We start from the raw sequence: 16,701 nt of genomic DNA, 5'->3' as shown, positions 1-16,701 counted from the left end.
GTTCCAAGGGTAAACCTGCTGCAGTAATCCAGATGATGGAAGTCCTCTCGACTCCATGATGTTCGAAGAAGTTCCAGAGGGAGTTTTAAAGGACCTGAAGAGTCCGAACATGGCTTCTCAGAACTCTTCCATCTGCTTTGGTATGGTGGATAGCCCAGAATCTCAGATTGTGTTGAATCAATTTCTGAAATACTGACATTGATCGATTTTGGGAGTGAGTTTGAGATGTATAGTGCCACTCTTGTGCCTTCTCAGGAGAATGTGAGTGGTGGAAATGAGTCAAGTCCCACCTAAATTTCTTGTGGGTTTTTTTCCCCTTCAACTTTCTGATGACTGATCGAGATAAAGACAGAGTTCTGAAACAATTCCGTCAACTTCAGAATCTGGTTCCGAACTACCTACTTGGATCAGCCTCGTCACAGAGACTTAGCGTGCTCGGAGATGTATAGTTTCGCTTTGCAGTCTTGTATGGCCTTTAGGTTCATTAATCACTTCAGGCTTTGAATTCATGACTTGACTCCAAATACCACATGCATATTTCAAGAGGCTCTGTCAGACATTTGCTTGCCACAGTCCTTACATGATTTAAAACACGTTGTTTTGGAAGGGGATATTCCCCTTGCATGTTGGAAATTTGGATGAGGAAGATGTCTAAAAGAGACTAAGCGCTGGATCAGCGCCTGGTGGTGTGGAAAGAAAACTGATGTCTGGGCATGGTAGTTGCGCATACGCAGGTTTCACACATCCTTTTCCTGAGCGGAACAGTCAATGGGGAGTCTCACTGCACCACCTACCGGCATGCAGAGGTGCTTCTTAAAAGTTTCCGGATTCAGTCTGAGGAATATTCAAAAGGTGAGGATTCTGGGGCTTGAAGTCTCCATCAAAAAGCAGATGATCGAAGCATACCATTAAGCACAAACTGAACATTCAGTTGTTAATGTTCAAATTTGCTGTAGTTTGTAGCGGAATGCCATCTGGCAGGACTGAGCTTAAAGTGGTGAGGAAATATCAATTTTTAGGGCTCGCGAGCGAAAAGCCCTTTTATTAGGGTTTCAAAAATGGACCTTGAAATTCCACATAGCTCGTGCATATGCCTTTCAAGGTCCATTTTGATTGTACTTTGCATGCGTGATGTTTTATAACAGAACAACAAAAGGCCATAGGCGGTCGCGTAGCTCCGCCTATGGCCTATTATTGTCTGTTACGCGCACTAAAACCCATATGTCTTCAATTATGGCGGCCAGATACAGCCGCCATAATTAAAGATAGATGCTGGCAGTGGCGCGTGCGCACCATTCGCTGCAGTTTTTTTTTTTTGGATCCATTTCACGGCGAGCAACTAAATCAAACAACCGTTTTTTTAAAAAAAATTGTTCTTGTTAATTTCTACTGCTTGTACAAGGAAGGTTGCTTGGTGGTGCCATGTGCTGCCAAATCTGTGTCTCTTGTTGAAATTTAATAAAATATTTTTACAAAACAAAAGCCAGAACGTTTGACGTTGTCAATCCTTGCTTAACATGTGGGTCTGAGACTGTTTCTTTGTGGTCTCCTGGCTTCCTCCGTTCTTGCCTTAGGGTGGTGCTATACATGCCAACTTAGGTTCACCTTGCAAATACACATTGGGTTAACTATTTGTTCACCAATCATTGCCTTTCATTCAACAGTTGTGTGAAGCTCAGTGTTTAGCTAAATATGGTTAATAATTGATCATTAACTAACAGTCTGAATGTTTCTTGTTTTTACTGTTATTGAATAATAAATTGCTTTCGAATTGAGAACCAGTTGTACTAATCCTTTGTCCACAGTGATGTATTAAGTAAAGTCAATCGCTAACCCCACTAATGAGTTCAAAGCATAGAGTACCGATAACTGCTTTTTCATCTGAGTTGTGATGCTGTTAAATAAGTACTGGAACATCTTTTATGGCAAGTGCTGGTGTCTGGCCTTAATCCTAAGGCTCTCAATGCCAGTTTACGTCATAAAGGCTACTGATATTCTGTCTTCTAAGCTAAAAAATCATTATCAGTAAGTCTTGCCTGGCTCACCTTTTATTTATTTGGTCATTTTTTGGGGTGGGTAAATCACTTTTATTGGGGACATATACATCATGCATTTCATGAAGTTTAAGTCGATGCCAAAAAAGTTTTAGAAGAAAGTTGCCCACAACAAGTTTTTTGTACATTTTAAATCCTAATAATTCATACTTTTACTCTAAATAAAATATAGAACATTCAAAGTCACACTGCAGGATTTTACTTATAATAAACCATGTTTTCCCCATCTAATTAATGGAACTTTACTACTCAAAAGCAGTAAAGTGCACAAATTAAGTAAATGGTAACTGTTACAATTGTGACCCATACTGGTACATTTACCTTGCTGCATGAGCTACATTATGGTGATTTACTTTGTTTTTACTCATTTTAAATATTACAATGATTACATATTAAGCTTGTTAGACTTGTTCCTTCGTTCTGCCTTAAGTTTCTAAATGACAAGCTGTTTTCTCCTTTCAGAGCCTCTTTAACAAACCTGTTGGATTTGGAACCACCACAACAAGCGCACCATCTTTTGGTACAACCACTGGTGGGCTCTTTGGTAATGAAATAAATCTGATTTTATTAACTGATACAAATGTTTTTAACCTTGCCATACATTCAATTTGGGATGACCATCCTTCATTACACCAAGTAGAACACAAACCGATCTCACTCAGGTTATAGTGAGCGTCCTACAGGTAATAGAGGATAGTTGGGCATCTGGAAATTGGGTGATATGCACACATAGGCGCATGTTGCAAGAAACCCACTTTTGAAATTCTAAATGTTTCCTTTGGCAGCCTTTTTGAGGTGGTTGTGCGTATTTATTTCAGCAGATGTCGTACTTGCTTATAATCAGTTGTTTGGCGACAGTAGCCTTTCCATTGACTTTGAAAAATAATTATAGTGGAGCATCATACTAGAGGAAAGCCTTTATCACTGTTCAAAAGTGGGGGGGGGGGGACCCCGACTATTGGTTCACTGGGCACGTATATGGCTACATCTGTACCCATGCGATTCAGCATCATCACTTGAAACATGACTTTAAACATGTTTCTACTTTTTATCATTCAAGTGCTTCGATATGTGAATACATGTTGGTTAATGACGAGTAACATCCCATTTTCCTGCTGGACATCCTTTAGAGTCGATCTTGGAAGGCCTACAATTGATTTATCTGTTTATTGAAGTTAGTATATGGTGTTTATAATGGGGTTGTGTAGATTAGATTAGTTTGTAGCTAAAATTGAGTTTGAATTTGGGAGATCTTAATGTAGTGTTATGTTTATGTGGAGGGTGGTGTACTGCAGCCTGCACCTGTTTTTCTGCATAGGGCGGTCTGCTTTCTGTTGCTTACTTGGAGTAAATTCTTCTCTATGCATCGCGATTCAGGTATGTAAAATATGGTGCAGTATTGTGCACATCAGTTTATGTATGTGCTGTATTTATCAATCTTTGTGATGAAGGGTGCTGTGGTATGCGAAAGTTCTATTTTGGCAGTATTTTGCCAACCATATGGGATTGTTAGCCAGTGCTTTTAAGGTTCTAAGTTTTCTTATAGCCTACGTTTGACTTTTTTTTAAGTAGTAAAGATGCACAGTGAGCTGTACATTATTTAAATTAATTTCAGTATGAACTGCAAACCCACATCTCGATCATGGATTCTTATATATTTATCAGTATTCACTAGATCTGCCCATTTGTAAAATCTAGAACTTTCAATGGGGAGAAGAGGTAACATTCTAGAAAAAGTACTTATCCAAAATCAATATTTAATGTTTATTTTTCTCTTTAATTATTTATATATACTTGTAAAATAAGTTTATTAGCATGCGGCACAACATTTATCTTCTTTAAAAAAAATTAAAAGAAATACCAGAAAGGAGTCTTTATTGGCTTACAACCTGGCATGTCTGAAAACCTGCATTATTGCTTCTTTGCAACCCAAAAAAATCACCTCCTCCCACCCCATATTTCAGCACAACTTAGTTGAACCCTCAGAATTTTCTTTCTTTTATAGTAGGATCTCTGTACGCAAGGCTCTGCATTAGACATAATTTTTTTCAAAAGTCATATTTTGGGCATAAATATTTTTGTTGCTTTGTCCAACAGTTTTAACCTTTTACCTGGTAAATAGTTTTTAACATTTATCCTGCATTTTTCCAAATATCTGTGCCGTCTGTGCTATTTGATAGGAATGCAGCTACATTACTCTATGTAGGTGGCCTCTCGATGAAGAAAGCAGCATCTATCTTCCTTCTCTGTCCTTGCCACTATTGGAAGATGCATACAACTTAATTGTTTAGGTTCATAGTCTAAAGTAAAGAGTATCTCTTTCGATAGTGGCACAAAATCTGTCCCCCGCAATGGAAGTAGCTGGGTGATGTGTACTATTACCATGACTGCTTGAGTATCCATCGACACATGATAATTATTTTTTTGGGGAGGCATAGTCTTCAACAGTTTTTAGTGTCCCTCCACTATGACGTGAGCCGTATGACCCAGAAGATTTATTGCGCTGTGCCATATCCTGCTTCTTTTTTCCACCAAGGGGCCTGGATGAGCTGAAGTGAGCTCTGGGAAAACATCAGCGAGGAACGCCAAACTCTGGGTTGGATAACCCTGCAAGACCGCAAGGTCTTCAGCAGTATGGCACGGAGAATGCATCGGGGATATGGAGCATAAACTGTTCAGGTTGTGCCTAGATGTCACAAAAAGTTGGCACAGAAGAATAGTCAGCAAGTCTGCAACTTGTGCCTTCTCAGAGACCACGAAATGGAAGGGTGCAAAGCCTGCACTGAGTTTCAGACCAAGCCCTTAAACTAAGGAAGAATTAGAGGTGGGTTCACTACACCACCGTGTAAATGCAGGAGCGTACCACCAGGATGGATGGAGGTGACCTACAGCGTCGTTAATACAGCGCAATGGCAGGACTCCGAGGTCGAGACTGCTGACGCTGAGAAGGGAAAGGTACTGAAGAAACGGTGCGAAGGACACCGAAAGCAGGAGATACAAGGTACATTGGAGATTGGGGACATAACTGTAAGGGTCAGACTCCACATCAAAGAAGTCTTCAACTTCAAAGGCCCCAAACAATAGCAGGAGTACACTAGATAGGCCCTCAGGATAGGCCTGTACTCCGAAAGGCGATCAGGGAAAATGGGAGGGGGAAGCCAATCCCAGAAGTGAAAGATTCGGCATAAGAAGAGGAGCATCCCGTGATCTGCACAAAAAACAAACTGCTTAAAGTCGTGAGGAAGAAAAGGCGTCTCTGAACTAAAATGGAGGCCCTCAGAAAGGGGTTTGACTCCTTGAAACATAAATTACAGGTACACTTCTTTGGAAACAGTAGTTAAGGCCAAAGTGGAGCATCCAGAGTTGCCCCCACTGGTAGCAATTAGACTGTCAGAAGAGGAGGAGCAATGGCCAGTACCAAGAAGGCACCTTTGAAGAGGAACCACCGGAGGATGGGCAGGACTTCTAGATAGTCCCCGGAAGAGGGGGTGGACACATACTCCTTGGAGTCCTCCCCGCCATATGACCTATTGATATACATCACAGTGGGGAAGAGTACAGCAGACCCCTACAGGGTTAAACTAGAAGAGGGGCAAGGGGAATGCTTCATCCTGCTCAAGACCTTGCTACCATCGCATTGTAGCCAGTTCCTCCCAATGTTACCTAGGGTGTTGGAGCAGGGAATAGAGCTAACCACATTGTAGGCGGTTTCTCCACGGATGGAGAAAAAAATTAGACCCTCCACAGTGGAGGGGCTAAGTAATTGGCCGCAGGTTCAGTCATCATGTCTGTAGCCTGCAGGAGGGCCAGCTCGGCAGCATCTATGGGTCCACCTCCAGGCAGAAAAAAGCAAACGGGTGGATATGTTTGGTCAGACAATGTGGCATTCAGCAGTGGTCCAATGAAGATCATAAATTCCAATGCCCCCTAGAATTGGTGTGCCCACCAAAAGTAGGAAGTCAGTCACTCTTTAACAATTCCTCTAGCAATATCAGAAAAGGAAAAAGGCCTTGGCATAGGAGAAGAAAACGATAACACCTGTTCTGTAGTAGAGGATCTCTGTGTATAGTCATAATCTAGTGAATTGTCCCGCCCATGTGCGTGGACTCCGGCAATCAAAAATAATCTCTTAAGTTGTCATAAAATGCAGAACTGCAAAAACACTTAGAGAATTTAAAGACAAATAATGCAGCCTATATCCACAGGCTACACTGTCCAGTACTTCAACTAGAAATTCCACCAAAAAGACCACACGAACAGCACAGCCTGCCCAGTTTCCTCCATAGAGAAACTTGCCTCTACCAGTAAAAGCCTCTGGAATGAGAGAGGAAGGCATGGAAAGACAAGCCCCATAGGCTGCCATTAGGTGGCTTAAATAGGATACTGTGCCTTTAAGAGAACTTTCCAGAACTTCTCCCAGTATCCCAGAATGCACAGCAGGTCCCTTTTACTTCCAGTTCTTTTTTCTGGCTCCTGCTAACAGGACCCTGGTGCATTGAGCTCTCCCTTTTTCAAGGGTTTATTGGAATTTGTGCACTTTTTTTTTTAAGTTCAACAAAATCTTTATTGACATAGTTATCAGTCATTACTGCCAGTGGCCTACAACCCGGAGGCCGGCCGCATACGGCAGCTGCTGATACGGAATTTGTACACAGCCATTCAGCTGGCAACCCGCAGGGTCCAGCGGCACATCATGCATCAGTTCAGGTTCATACATCTGTTCGCTTAGACCTATTACATCTCGTTAGTACATGAATCTTCAGTTTTTTAGGTGTTTTTTTTTTTTGAAAAGTCCATAAAACAGAACAGTTCGAACTGTGAAATTAAGAGCCGTAGGTCAATTCTGCACTCTGGTGCCACTTATGCATATCAAGGTCTCAATGTGTCATGAGAGAAAAAAAAAAAGGTATTTCAGGTTATGCAGGATGCTGAAATATGGCACTAAAACTCTAGCCACCACAACAGGTCATGCAAGTCTATAGTGAGTCCCCGTCACCCTCAATAGTTAGCAAGTAATCCGACAGATAGGACCAAAAGTCTTTCGGACGTTGTCGTCTCTGCAATTCTTCCTCATAGGTGAGCAATTTATCTCTGCAGTACGTTAGGTCCTTAAGCCACATCTTAACCGTAGGAACCGTTTTCCCTTCCCAACACCTGGACACCTGCCTTTTAGCAACCAATAGGGCCACCGCACAAAACTTACCCTTTCTCGCCCTGACCTCAGGTAGAATACCCAATAAGCATATTTTCATGGTGCAGTCTATGTCCAGTTCCACCATTTTGCCTAGTACTACAATTAGCATTTCCCAATATTCATGTATCTTTAGGCAATGCCAGGCTAAGTGGACAAAGTCTGCCTCATCACATCCACAACGTTTACACCTTGCATTGTCTCGTAACCCATATTTATGTAGTCTGTTGGGTGTGTAATAGGTTTGGTGTAGATATTTCAGATGTGTGATGCGCAGATTCCCATTAGGGGTGAGCAGTTTAAGAAGGGTGCAGGCGATGGACCAGTCCTTTTCTGTCAATGCTTCAGGTAAGGTGTCATTCCATCTCTGCATTGCTTTTGCGGAAGAGTGTGGGATTTCGCTCTGAGCCATCCTATATAGTCTAGACACCAGGTGCGATGTGTTTGAAGATGTTATGATTAGTTGCAGTGTTTGCAAAATCGGTGGTTCATTCGGGTAGTCCGGGTACAGGGCTTGGATCGCCCTTTGCAGCCTGTAGTGCGTGAATTTGTAGAGTAGTGTTGGGTTGCTTATATATGTCAAATCTTCCACCGTGCGGAAAGACCCATCATGATACATGTCCCCAAATGTGGCTATACCGATATCCCTTAGAATAGCCATACCCACTTTTTCGTTTGTCACTGGCACCTCAGGGTGAAAGTTCAGTGGCAGCGCCGGTGCGTACAACGGTAATTTGTGAGCTAACCTTCCCAGTGTCCTCCATGCCCGGGCCGTTGTGTCTACTGTGTTGATATCTTTTGAGTGAAGTGGGGGTCGTTTGTGTGTCACTATCGCGGACAGTGGAATTGGTGAGGTGTCTCCCTCTTCAACCGCCGTATGCGTGAGGTACGGGGTGGGATGGTACCAGTGAGACGGGTATTGGGCCTGTGCACACAAATAGTATAGCTTAAAGTCTGGTACACAGAACCTCCCTTTCTCATAGGGTAGGGTCAAGGTGTGGAGATCAATACGAGCCTGTTTACCCGCCCAAATGAGTTTCAATATTAATGATCGGATGTTTGTGAAAATCACCTTGGGGGGTGTGATCGGTATGTTATTGAATAAGTAGAGAAATTTAGGCAGGACATTCATTTTAACGATGGCGATACGGTCGGCTAGTGACAATGGTAGCTGTATCCATCTAGCCACTTTGCCCTCCAGGTCCGTGAATACCCTCCCATAGTTCGTTCTGATGACTTCTTCTGGATCTCGACTGTACCATATACCTAGATACCTAGTAGGTTCCGTCTGCCATTTCAAGGGGAAATCCGATACAAACTGTGCGGTGGAGTCAGTAAGCGGGATTATGGACGATTTTTCCCAATTGATTTGTAACCCGGAGTGCCGCCCAAATCGTACATAGTCCCGAAGCAATGGGCTTAGGTTCTGCTCCGGGTCTCACACATATAAGAGCATATCGTCCGCATAGAGCGAGATGTGCAAGGGTCTCCCAGGGAAGTGCAAGGCCGAATGATTATGTGTTTGCCTTATTATACATGCCAGGGGCTCCAGCGCAAGTGCGAAGAGTAGGGGCGATAGTGGGCACCCTTGCCTCGTCCCCCTCGCTATTTCGAAGGGCCCCGAAACATACCCGTTTACTCTTACCCGTGCCGTAGGACGTGTGTACAGTAGTGTGATCCATGTAATGAATCTCACCGGGAAACCCATTCTCTGTAGAATTGTGCGGATGAAGGCCCATTCAATGGAGTCGAAGGCCTTAGCAGCGTCCAACATTACTGCCGCTGCTTTGGTCTGTGGTTGAAGGTAGTGAGACAGTGCAAACAATGTTGTGGTATTGTGCGATGTAGCTCTGGTGGGGATAAAGCCGGCTTGGTCAGGCAGTATCAAGTTTGTCATCAGGGGCTGTAGACGGTCCGCCAGGAGTTTGGCCAGGATTTTTGAGTCCACATTTAGAAGCGATAGTGGGCGGTATGAATCGCATTGATCCGGTTGTTTGCCCGGTTTTAGAAGGGTGATTATCAATGCCTCACGTAGCGTCGGTGGCAGTACTGCCTGGTCAAAGGCCGCGCCATACATCTGAACCAGATGAGGGGCAAGAAGATCAGCAAATTGTTTATAGAATTCACAAGAATAACCATCCGGGCCTGGTGCTTTCCCGTTGGGGAGCGCCTGTATGGTTTCAACGACCTCCTCCACCGTAATGGGCCGAGCCAGGTATTCCCGTTGGTTGTCTGACAACCAGGCTAAAGCAATATCCTGCAGGTTCTGGAAGGTTTCCTGCGGTGGAGCTGGATCCTGGGATGTGTACAGATCTGCATAGTTATCAACAAAACTGTTAAGTATGTCTGTAGGGTGTGAGTGAAGTATCCCATTTTTGTCATGTACATGAGTTATGAACTGTGTGTCCCTTCCCGTGCATATTTTCCTCGCGAGTACCCTGCCAGGACGGCCTCCCTCACCGAAACTTCTGGCCAGTGGTCGTTTAGTTACGTATTTTAATTCGTCTTCTGCAAAGTTTTGGTGGTCAGTGAGTTTCAATTTTAGTCGGCCCAGAAGCTCTAAATTTCCTGTGATGGCATATTCCTGTACTAGGACAGACATATCCCGTTCTAGCCTGGTGAGTTGCGCTCTAATGTCTTTAAGGATGCCTGACGTCGTGCTAATGCATACCCCTCTGACGCTAGCCTTAAATGCTTCCCATAGTACACAGGGATCGTCTACCGAATCCACATTTAAGCGGAAGTAATCCTTAATAGCCTCAGTTATAGCAGTAAGGTATAAAGGATCTAATAACGCCTGCGCATTAAACCGCCAGCTAAATGGTGGGGGCTGGTAGTGAGGTACCTGAAGTGATAGTGTCACAGGGTTATGGTCGGATAGTGTGCGTGGGAGTGTCGATGTTCGTGGTCCACAACACAGTATTGCCCGTCCCCAACCAATAATCTATCCTCGACCAGCTTCCATGTGCCAGGTTGACGTGGGTCGCACCCGGTGTTGTCGGGTGCCTTACCCTCCAGATGTCTTTAAGCGCCAGTTCCGCCATCATAGCCATGCGTCCACTTCACCTTCAAGAAAACGACGATCCACCAACACCAGCAACAGGCCGCCCGCAGAAGCTGGAACAAGATCACAGCAGACCAGCTCGCCACCTCCCTGAGCCAGCACCCTCCTGCCAGCTCAGCGAACCCCAGCCAGGCCGCCGACAACCTCACGAAGTGGATCAGCAACTGCGCGGACGAACTCGCCCCCCTGAGGACCCCGCCCAGCAGACCCGGCAGCAAGAAAGCCCCATGGTTCACCGACGAACTCAAGAGCTCCAAGAAGAACTGCCGAGCCCTCGAGAAAGTCTGGAGAAGGGAACCGACACCGGACAACAGGACCTCCTTCAAACTTGCCACCCGGAAACACCACCAGCTGATCCGCGCCGCCAAGAAAACAGCATTCAAGGTCCGGTTGGACAACAACGCACACAACTGCAAGGAACTCTTCAACATCGTGAAAGAGCTTTCCAACCCCAGCGCAGGAAACAACGACATCACCCCATCGCAAGACCTCTGCAACTCCCTCGCTTCATACTTCCACAACAAGATCGCGGACATACACAACAGCTTCAACAACCAACCAACGCACACCATGACCGAGCAACCACCCCCCACCACCACCCTCCACGCCTGGACCCCGATCAGCACCGAAGACACCATCCGCACGATGAACTCCATCCACTCCGGATCTCCGACCGACCCCTGCCCTCACCTCGTCTTCAACAAGGCCGACGCTCTCATCGCACCCCACCTGCGAGACATCATCAACACATCCTTCGACACCACCATCTTCCCCGAGAGCTGGAAACACGCCGAACTCAGCGCTCTACTCAAGAAACCAACAGCGGACCCCACCGACCTCAAGAATTACCGCCCCATCTCGCTCCTCCCGTTTCCAGCCAAAGTCATCGAGAAGACCGTCAACAAGCAGATGGCCGCTTTCCTCGAGACGAACGGATCCCTCGACCCCTCACAGTCCGGCTTCCGAGCCAACCACAGCACCGAGACCGCCCTCATCGCCGCCACCGATGACATCCGAGCCCTGATGGACAATGGAGAAACAGCGGCCCTCATCCTCCTAGACCTCTCCGCGGCATTCGACACGGTCTGCCACCGCACCCTAGTACGGCGCCTCAGCAACATTGGAATCCAGGACAAGGCGCTGGAATGGATCATCTCCTTCCTCGACGGAAGAACACAGAGAGTCCGCCTACCACCGTACAAGTCAGAGGCCTCCGAAGTCATCTGCGGCGTCCCCCAAGGATCATCTCTGAGCCCCACCCTCTTCAACGTCTACATGAGCCCCCTTGCGGCCATCGTACGCAAACACAACCTCAGCATAATCTCCTACGCCGACGACACCCAGCTGATCCTCTCCCTGACCAACGACCCCGCCGCCGCCAGAGCCAACCTGCACGAAGGGATGAAAGAGGTAGCCGAGTGGATGACGACCAGCCGCCTGAAACTGAACTCGGACAAGACGGAGGTCCTCATCCTGGGCTCCTCTCCCTCCGCCTGGGACGACTCCTGGTGGCCTCCCGCCCTGGGCACCGCACCCAAACCGACAGACCATGCACGCAACCTGGGCTTCATCCTGGACTCCTCCCTCTCCATGACCAGGCAAGTCAACAACGTCTCCTCGGCATGCTTCAACATCCTACGCATGCTACGGAAGATCTTCTGGTGGATCCCCACCGAGACCAGGAAGACCGTCACCCAGGCCCTCGTCACCAGCCGACTGGACTACGGCAACGCCCTCTACGCCGGTACCACCGCCAAGCTCCAGAAGAGACTCCAGCGGATCCAGAACGCCTCAGCCAGACTCATCCTCGACATCCCACGAACCAGCCACATCTCCGGACATCTGAGACCTTCACTGGCTCCCCGTCAACAAAAGAATCACCTTCCGCCTCCTCACCCACGCACACAAAGCCCTACACGACCAAGGCCCGAGCTACCTCAACAGCCGAGTCAACTTCTACGCTCCCAAACGCCACCTCCGATCAGCCAACCACGCCCTCGCCGCCGTCCCCCGCATCCGAAGAGCGACTACAGGAGGAAGGTCCTTCTCCTACCTGGCCGCCAAGACCTGGAACTCCCTCCGTCCCGACCTGCGCCTGACCCAAGACCACCTCTCCTTCAGGAAGAAGCTGAAGACTTGGCTGTTCGAGCAGTAGCGCCCCCCCCCCCCCCCCCCCCCCCCCCCCCCCCAGCGCCTTGAGACCCTACGGGTATGTAGCGCGCGTTATAAGTGTCACTGATTGATTGATTGATCATATCCCTCAGTTTCTCCCCGGCTTTTTTGTGTGGTTCTACGGAGGATGAGGAGCGGTCTACAGCAGCACACATAGCCACATTAAAATCGCCCCCCCAGATCAGGGTCGTGTCAGTGAAGTTCAATAGGTGGTCCCATAATTCCTGAAAGAATTCGGGAGCGTCAACATTTGGGCCATATACATTCACTATTGTTACACATTGCCCCCTCAGCTTTCCAGAAATTATCACATATCTGCCATTGGTGTCAATAATCGTGCGTGTAACCGTGTAATTTGTCCCTTTCTTTACCAGTGTCATGACCCCGCTAGAGTAGGATGAATAGGCCGCTGAGTGCGTGGACTCTGCCCAACGCGTGCCAATGGACCTTTTTGTGGTAGGGTCGATGTGTGTTTCCTGGATCAGTGCGATATCAATGTGATGTCTGTCGAGGGTAGCAAAGATTTGTCTGACTTTCTTAGGATTAGTAAACCCCCGCACATTCCATGTAATAAAATTCAGCTTATGGCTAGTCATTATTCCACTTCCCCATACTGCTAAGGAGTGTGTCTTGCCCTCCCCTTGCCAATTCAGTCCCCCCAGTACAGCATAGCTGGACATCGCAACCCACTCTCCAGACTAGGCGGCCCCCTACACAGCCTAGGCAATCAATCAAATTTGGCATAGTACATCGCAGTTCATTCGATCCTAGCATAACAATATAAAGTCTAACATCGTGCATTGACTCATAGTTGATGCATATTGTCACATGGCGTTCAGCAGTGCATCTCAATTGGTCCTTTGGCCCAAAGAACAACAAACCCCAACTACCCCGCTTCCCACCCACTTCAGCAACCCAATCCTGCCGAAGCCATTTTACCCATAACATTTCCATAAGTAACATAACAAGTTGGGGACCACCCTAGTAGAGGTCCGCCGAGGGCACAGCATTCCATCCTCGCAAGAAGATGGGGGCGGATCTATGGGTTATAAACAGATCACTCGGGTTCACATTGGCATGGCACCAACTGACCAGGAGTCAGTGCTGGAAGGCGCCTTAAGAAAGAATCGATCTCCCTTGGGGTAAAGCATAATATGTAGAATAGTGGTTTGAGAATCTACCCAAGTCTATGTAGAGCCGACCATTGCGAGGTCATTACAGTTCCATTCGCGTAGTCCGTCATTTTGACAGTACGCAAAGGGGCTGTAGAATGTTTCTGTTCATAGTTCGTACAGGCAAGGGAGCAGCTAGTCCGTACGTCTCAATGTGCCTGTAGGAGTCCCAAGTCTGAGGTGGGGAGGCAAGGCCACTCACACTGTGCGGTCTGGTAGGCAGTGAGACAAGTCAGCGCATACTTCTGTTCAGGCACAGTATCAATGGTGATAAAACAGTCTTACCTTCATTCTGAGTCCTGATGTTTGTGTCTGCGATTATTTCTTTTACCTTTGCCGGCCGTTGATTTCAAGAAGTCCATTGCGGCTCTAGGCGTCGCCAAAAATATCGGCTTGTCGTCCCAAGTGATCCGTAAGCGTGCTGGATACATTATGGCATAAGGTATTTGCAGATCTCGAAGTTTGGCCTTGACCTCATTGAATTCTTTGCGTGCCTGTTGTACCGCCACCGTGAAATCCGGATAGAATTCCAGCCTATTACCTTGATGTTGGATCTCTCCTTTCTCTCTCGCCAGCCGCAGGATAGTGTCTCTGTCGCGGTAATTGAGAACTCTTGCTATGATCGGCCGAGGTGTAGCACCCGGTTTTGGTTTTGGGGCTAAGGAGCGATGGGCACGCTCCACAATAAAAATGGGCGATAGTTGATCGTCGCCAAAAAGTTCTTTGCACAGGTTTTCCACGTACGTCTCCATCCGCCCTGTGTTCGTGGATTCCGGCAGGCCCGCTATACGTATGTTGTTCCTCCTGGATCTCGCTTCCAACTCCTCCGACCTGGCCTTGATTACCTCCAGCACCTTCTCCATCCCCTTGCAGTTGGCCGTCGTGGCGCGCGAGTCGTCCTCTACTGCGGAGATACTCTTCTCCGTCACGTCCAGTCTTTCACCTTGCTTGTCCAGTTTCGCCGCCATGGTGTCTATTCGGCCCGTCAGGAGGTCTAGTTTCTCATTTATTTCCTGCCTTGATGCCTGGATGGCCTTCAGAATATTGTCCATGACATTACTTTCAGAGGGGTCCGTGTCATGTTCCTCCTCCACCTGCTCTGGTTGGGTCTTATTCGTCTTCTTGGTCTCAAATGTGAGCCTGGTTTGTTGTTTTTCAGGCTTCCCCATGGCGCAGTGTGATGCGGTGATACCACCTGGCTGTGTGGTGGTGTGAGTACAGGAGCCTGACCACCGTGAGTTCTTTGCACACGTTGCGGTTGGTGGAGAGGAGCCGCCCTCGTCCTGCAATTCAAGTCTATGGGGGAAGTTAGATCAGGCCCCTTCGCAGAACCTTAGGCCGCCCGGTTAGCTATTGACGTTATTCCTGCCTGTTGGTGATATCGGCGCCAATGTTGAGGTCTCCCGTCTATCCCGCCAACAATCTCATGGGTAGCGGCATCTGCTCCGTGCTCCAGAGGGGTGCATTGCACAGTGCAGGGGGCACTCGGAGTTCCACGCCGTGGTCGCTGCCAGTGCACGCAATATTTTTGGGAGACTGACTATGTATGCCGCTCTATATAGGTATAGAGCAGCGGTGAAGCCTGGCAAGTCGGTCAGTGCACCCCACCACACACACCAACCGGGGCACCACAGCAGCCAGGCGTCGCCATTTTGTCTAGGGGATCCGATATACGCTGTGGCAGTTACCGCCACATCAAAGGCCGCTCAGAGCGCATTTTACTGAAGCTAATCGCAGTCTGTAGCGTGAGCCGGAATGCCCACAGTCGGGGTCGTATTAGTGGCTGTATGCATAAGCGCTCCGAGGGGTTGCTCAAGTGCCCCGCCCGGCGGAGCTACGCGCCTAGGCAGCCATTCCTCTGTGCGCCCCCTAGCGCCTCCGTGCACTTTTGGTTTTAAAAGTGTTTTCAGTTTAATTACTTGGTGTTTCCCTTCACTCCTGTGTATTTGTTCAGGCTTTTTAGGGCTCTAAATTGCCTGCTCTCTTCGACAAGTGCCCAGCATGTGGAAGGAAGAAGTCCAAGACTGATCCACACGACGTCTGCATACTCTGTCTCCCTGATGCACATGTCCCTGAAGAATGTGACATCTGCCAGAACTTTTCAGCAAGGACCCTGAGGGAGAGGCTGAAGATTAGGCTTCAGGGCCTAGAGGAGAGACGACTGCAGGCTGCAGGTGGGTCTGGGCAGGCTGGGAAGGCTCCCTCTGCCTCTGCTGAGGCCTCTGGGGGGCTCCCCAGAGGCAGGAAGCCCAGCGAACGGTCCCGGTCTCCGTCGGCATTGATTGCATCGACTACGTCGAGAGGGATGACGACGGTGTGTTCCCCATCTCCCCTGGGGCTCCGGGTCGAGACGGCGTGAAGGATCGACGTCGAAGGGCCTGGGTAGGCCTCCGTCGAGATCACCATTGACTGATTCTTCGTTGTCATCGACGTCGAAGGAGGAGCGACAGGCGTCGGCGCTCGCCGTCGAGGCGACACCGCCGTTCGCCGTCGAAGACGGTCGGCGTCGAGGGGATCCTAGACGTCGCGGACCTCGAGAAAGCGGTTGGCATCGAGAAGGAGTCGACGCTCATCGTCTAGGACTGAACGTTTGACGTCGCGGAGGCGGCGTTCGACGCCGGAGTCGCGGAGGCGACGTTCGACGCCGGAAAAGCGACTCTCGGCTGCGAGAAGAAAGAGATCGGCGTCTCGGAGACTTTCCAACTCTCCTAAGCGGCGCAGGAGTTCTGGCGCCAGAAGTCACGCTGGGGGTCTGGTGGAGGACGACAGACAACGATCGCCTACTGGCGGGGCTGGTTCGCAGTCCCCTCCTCCGAAGAAGTCACCGGGCTCGGTGTACTCGGTGGTTTATACACCACCTCGGCCGAAGTCGCCCCCACCTCCTGTACCTAAGGAGGATCCTCCCGTCAACTTTCCGCTTCCACCACTTCCTCCCTCGGGACAACCACCACCACCGCTTCCGCCTCATGGGCCTGCTCCTCGGTCGGAGATGCCTCCTGTTCCTCCGCCTAGGTCGGTGTCACTGCCTCCACTCCCTACACCTCCTAA

At 48.5% G+C, this 16,701-nt stretch overlaps 1 protein-coding gene across 2 annotated transcripts in view; it reads left to right on the top strand.

Annotated features, from left to right (window-relative positions):
* Nucleotides 1-16,701, top strand: part of NUP98 (nucleoporin 98 and 96 precursor) — a 944,939-nt gene that overhangs the window by 319,974 nt on the left and 608,264 nt on the right. For both annotated transcript variants that reach the window (XM_086933760.1, XM_086933759.1), the window contains exon 10: nucleotides 2,517-2,598. In XM_086933760.1, coding sequence (XP_086789886.1) covers nucleotides 2,517-2,598 — 82 coding nt within the window. The remainder of the gene's footprint in view (nucleotides 1-2,516; nucleotides 2,599-16,701) is intronic.

This window comes from Lissotriton vulgaris, chromosome 8 (genome assembly GCF_964263255.1).
Source record: "Lissotriton vulgaris chromosome 8, aLisVul1.2, whole genome shotgun sequence".
NCBI lineage: Eukaryota > Metazoa > Chordata > Amphibia > Caudata > Salamandridae > Lissotriton > Lissotriton vulgaris.
Note: the sequence above shows the minus strand (reverse complement) of the source record. Positions and strands in the feature narration are given on the sequence as shown.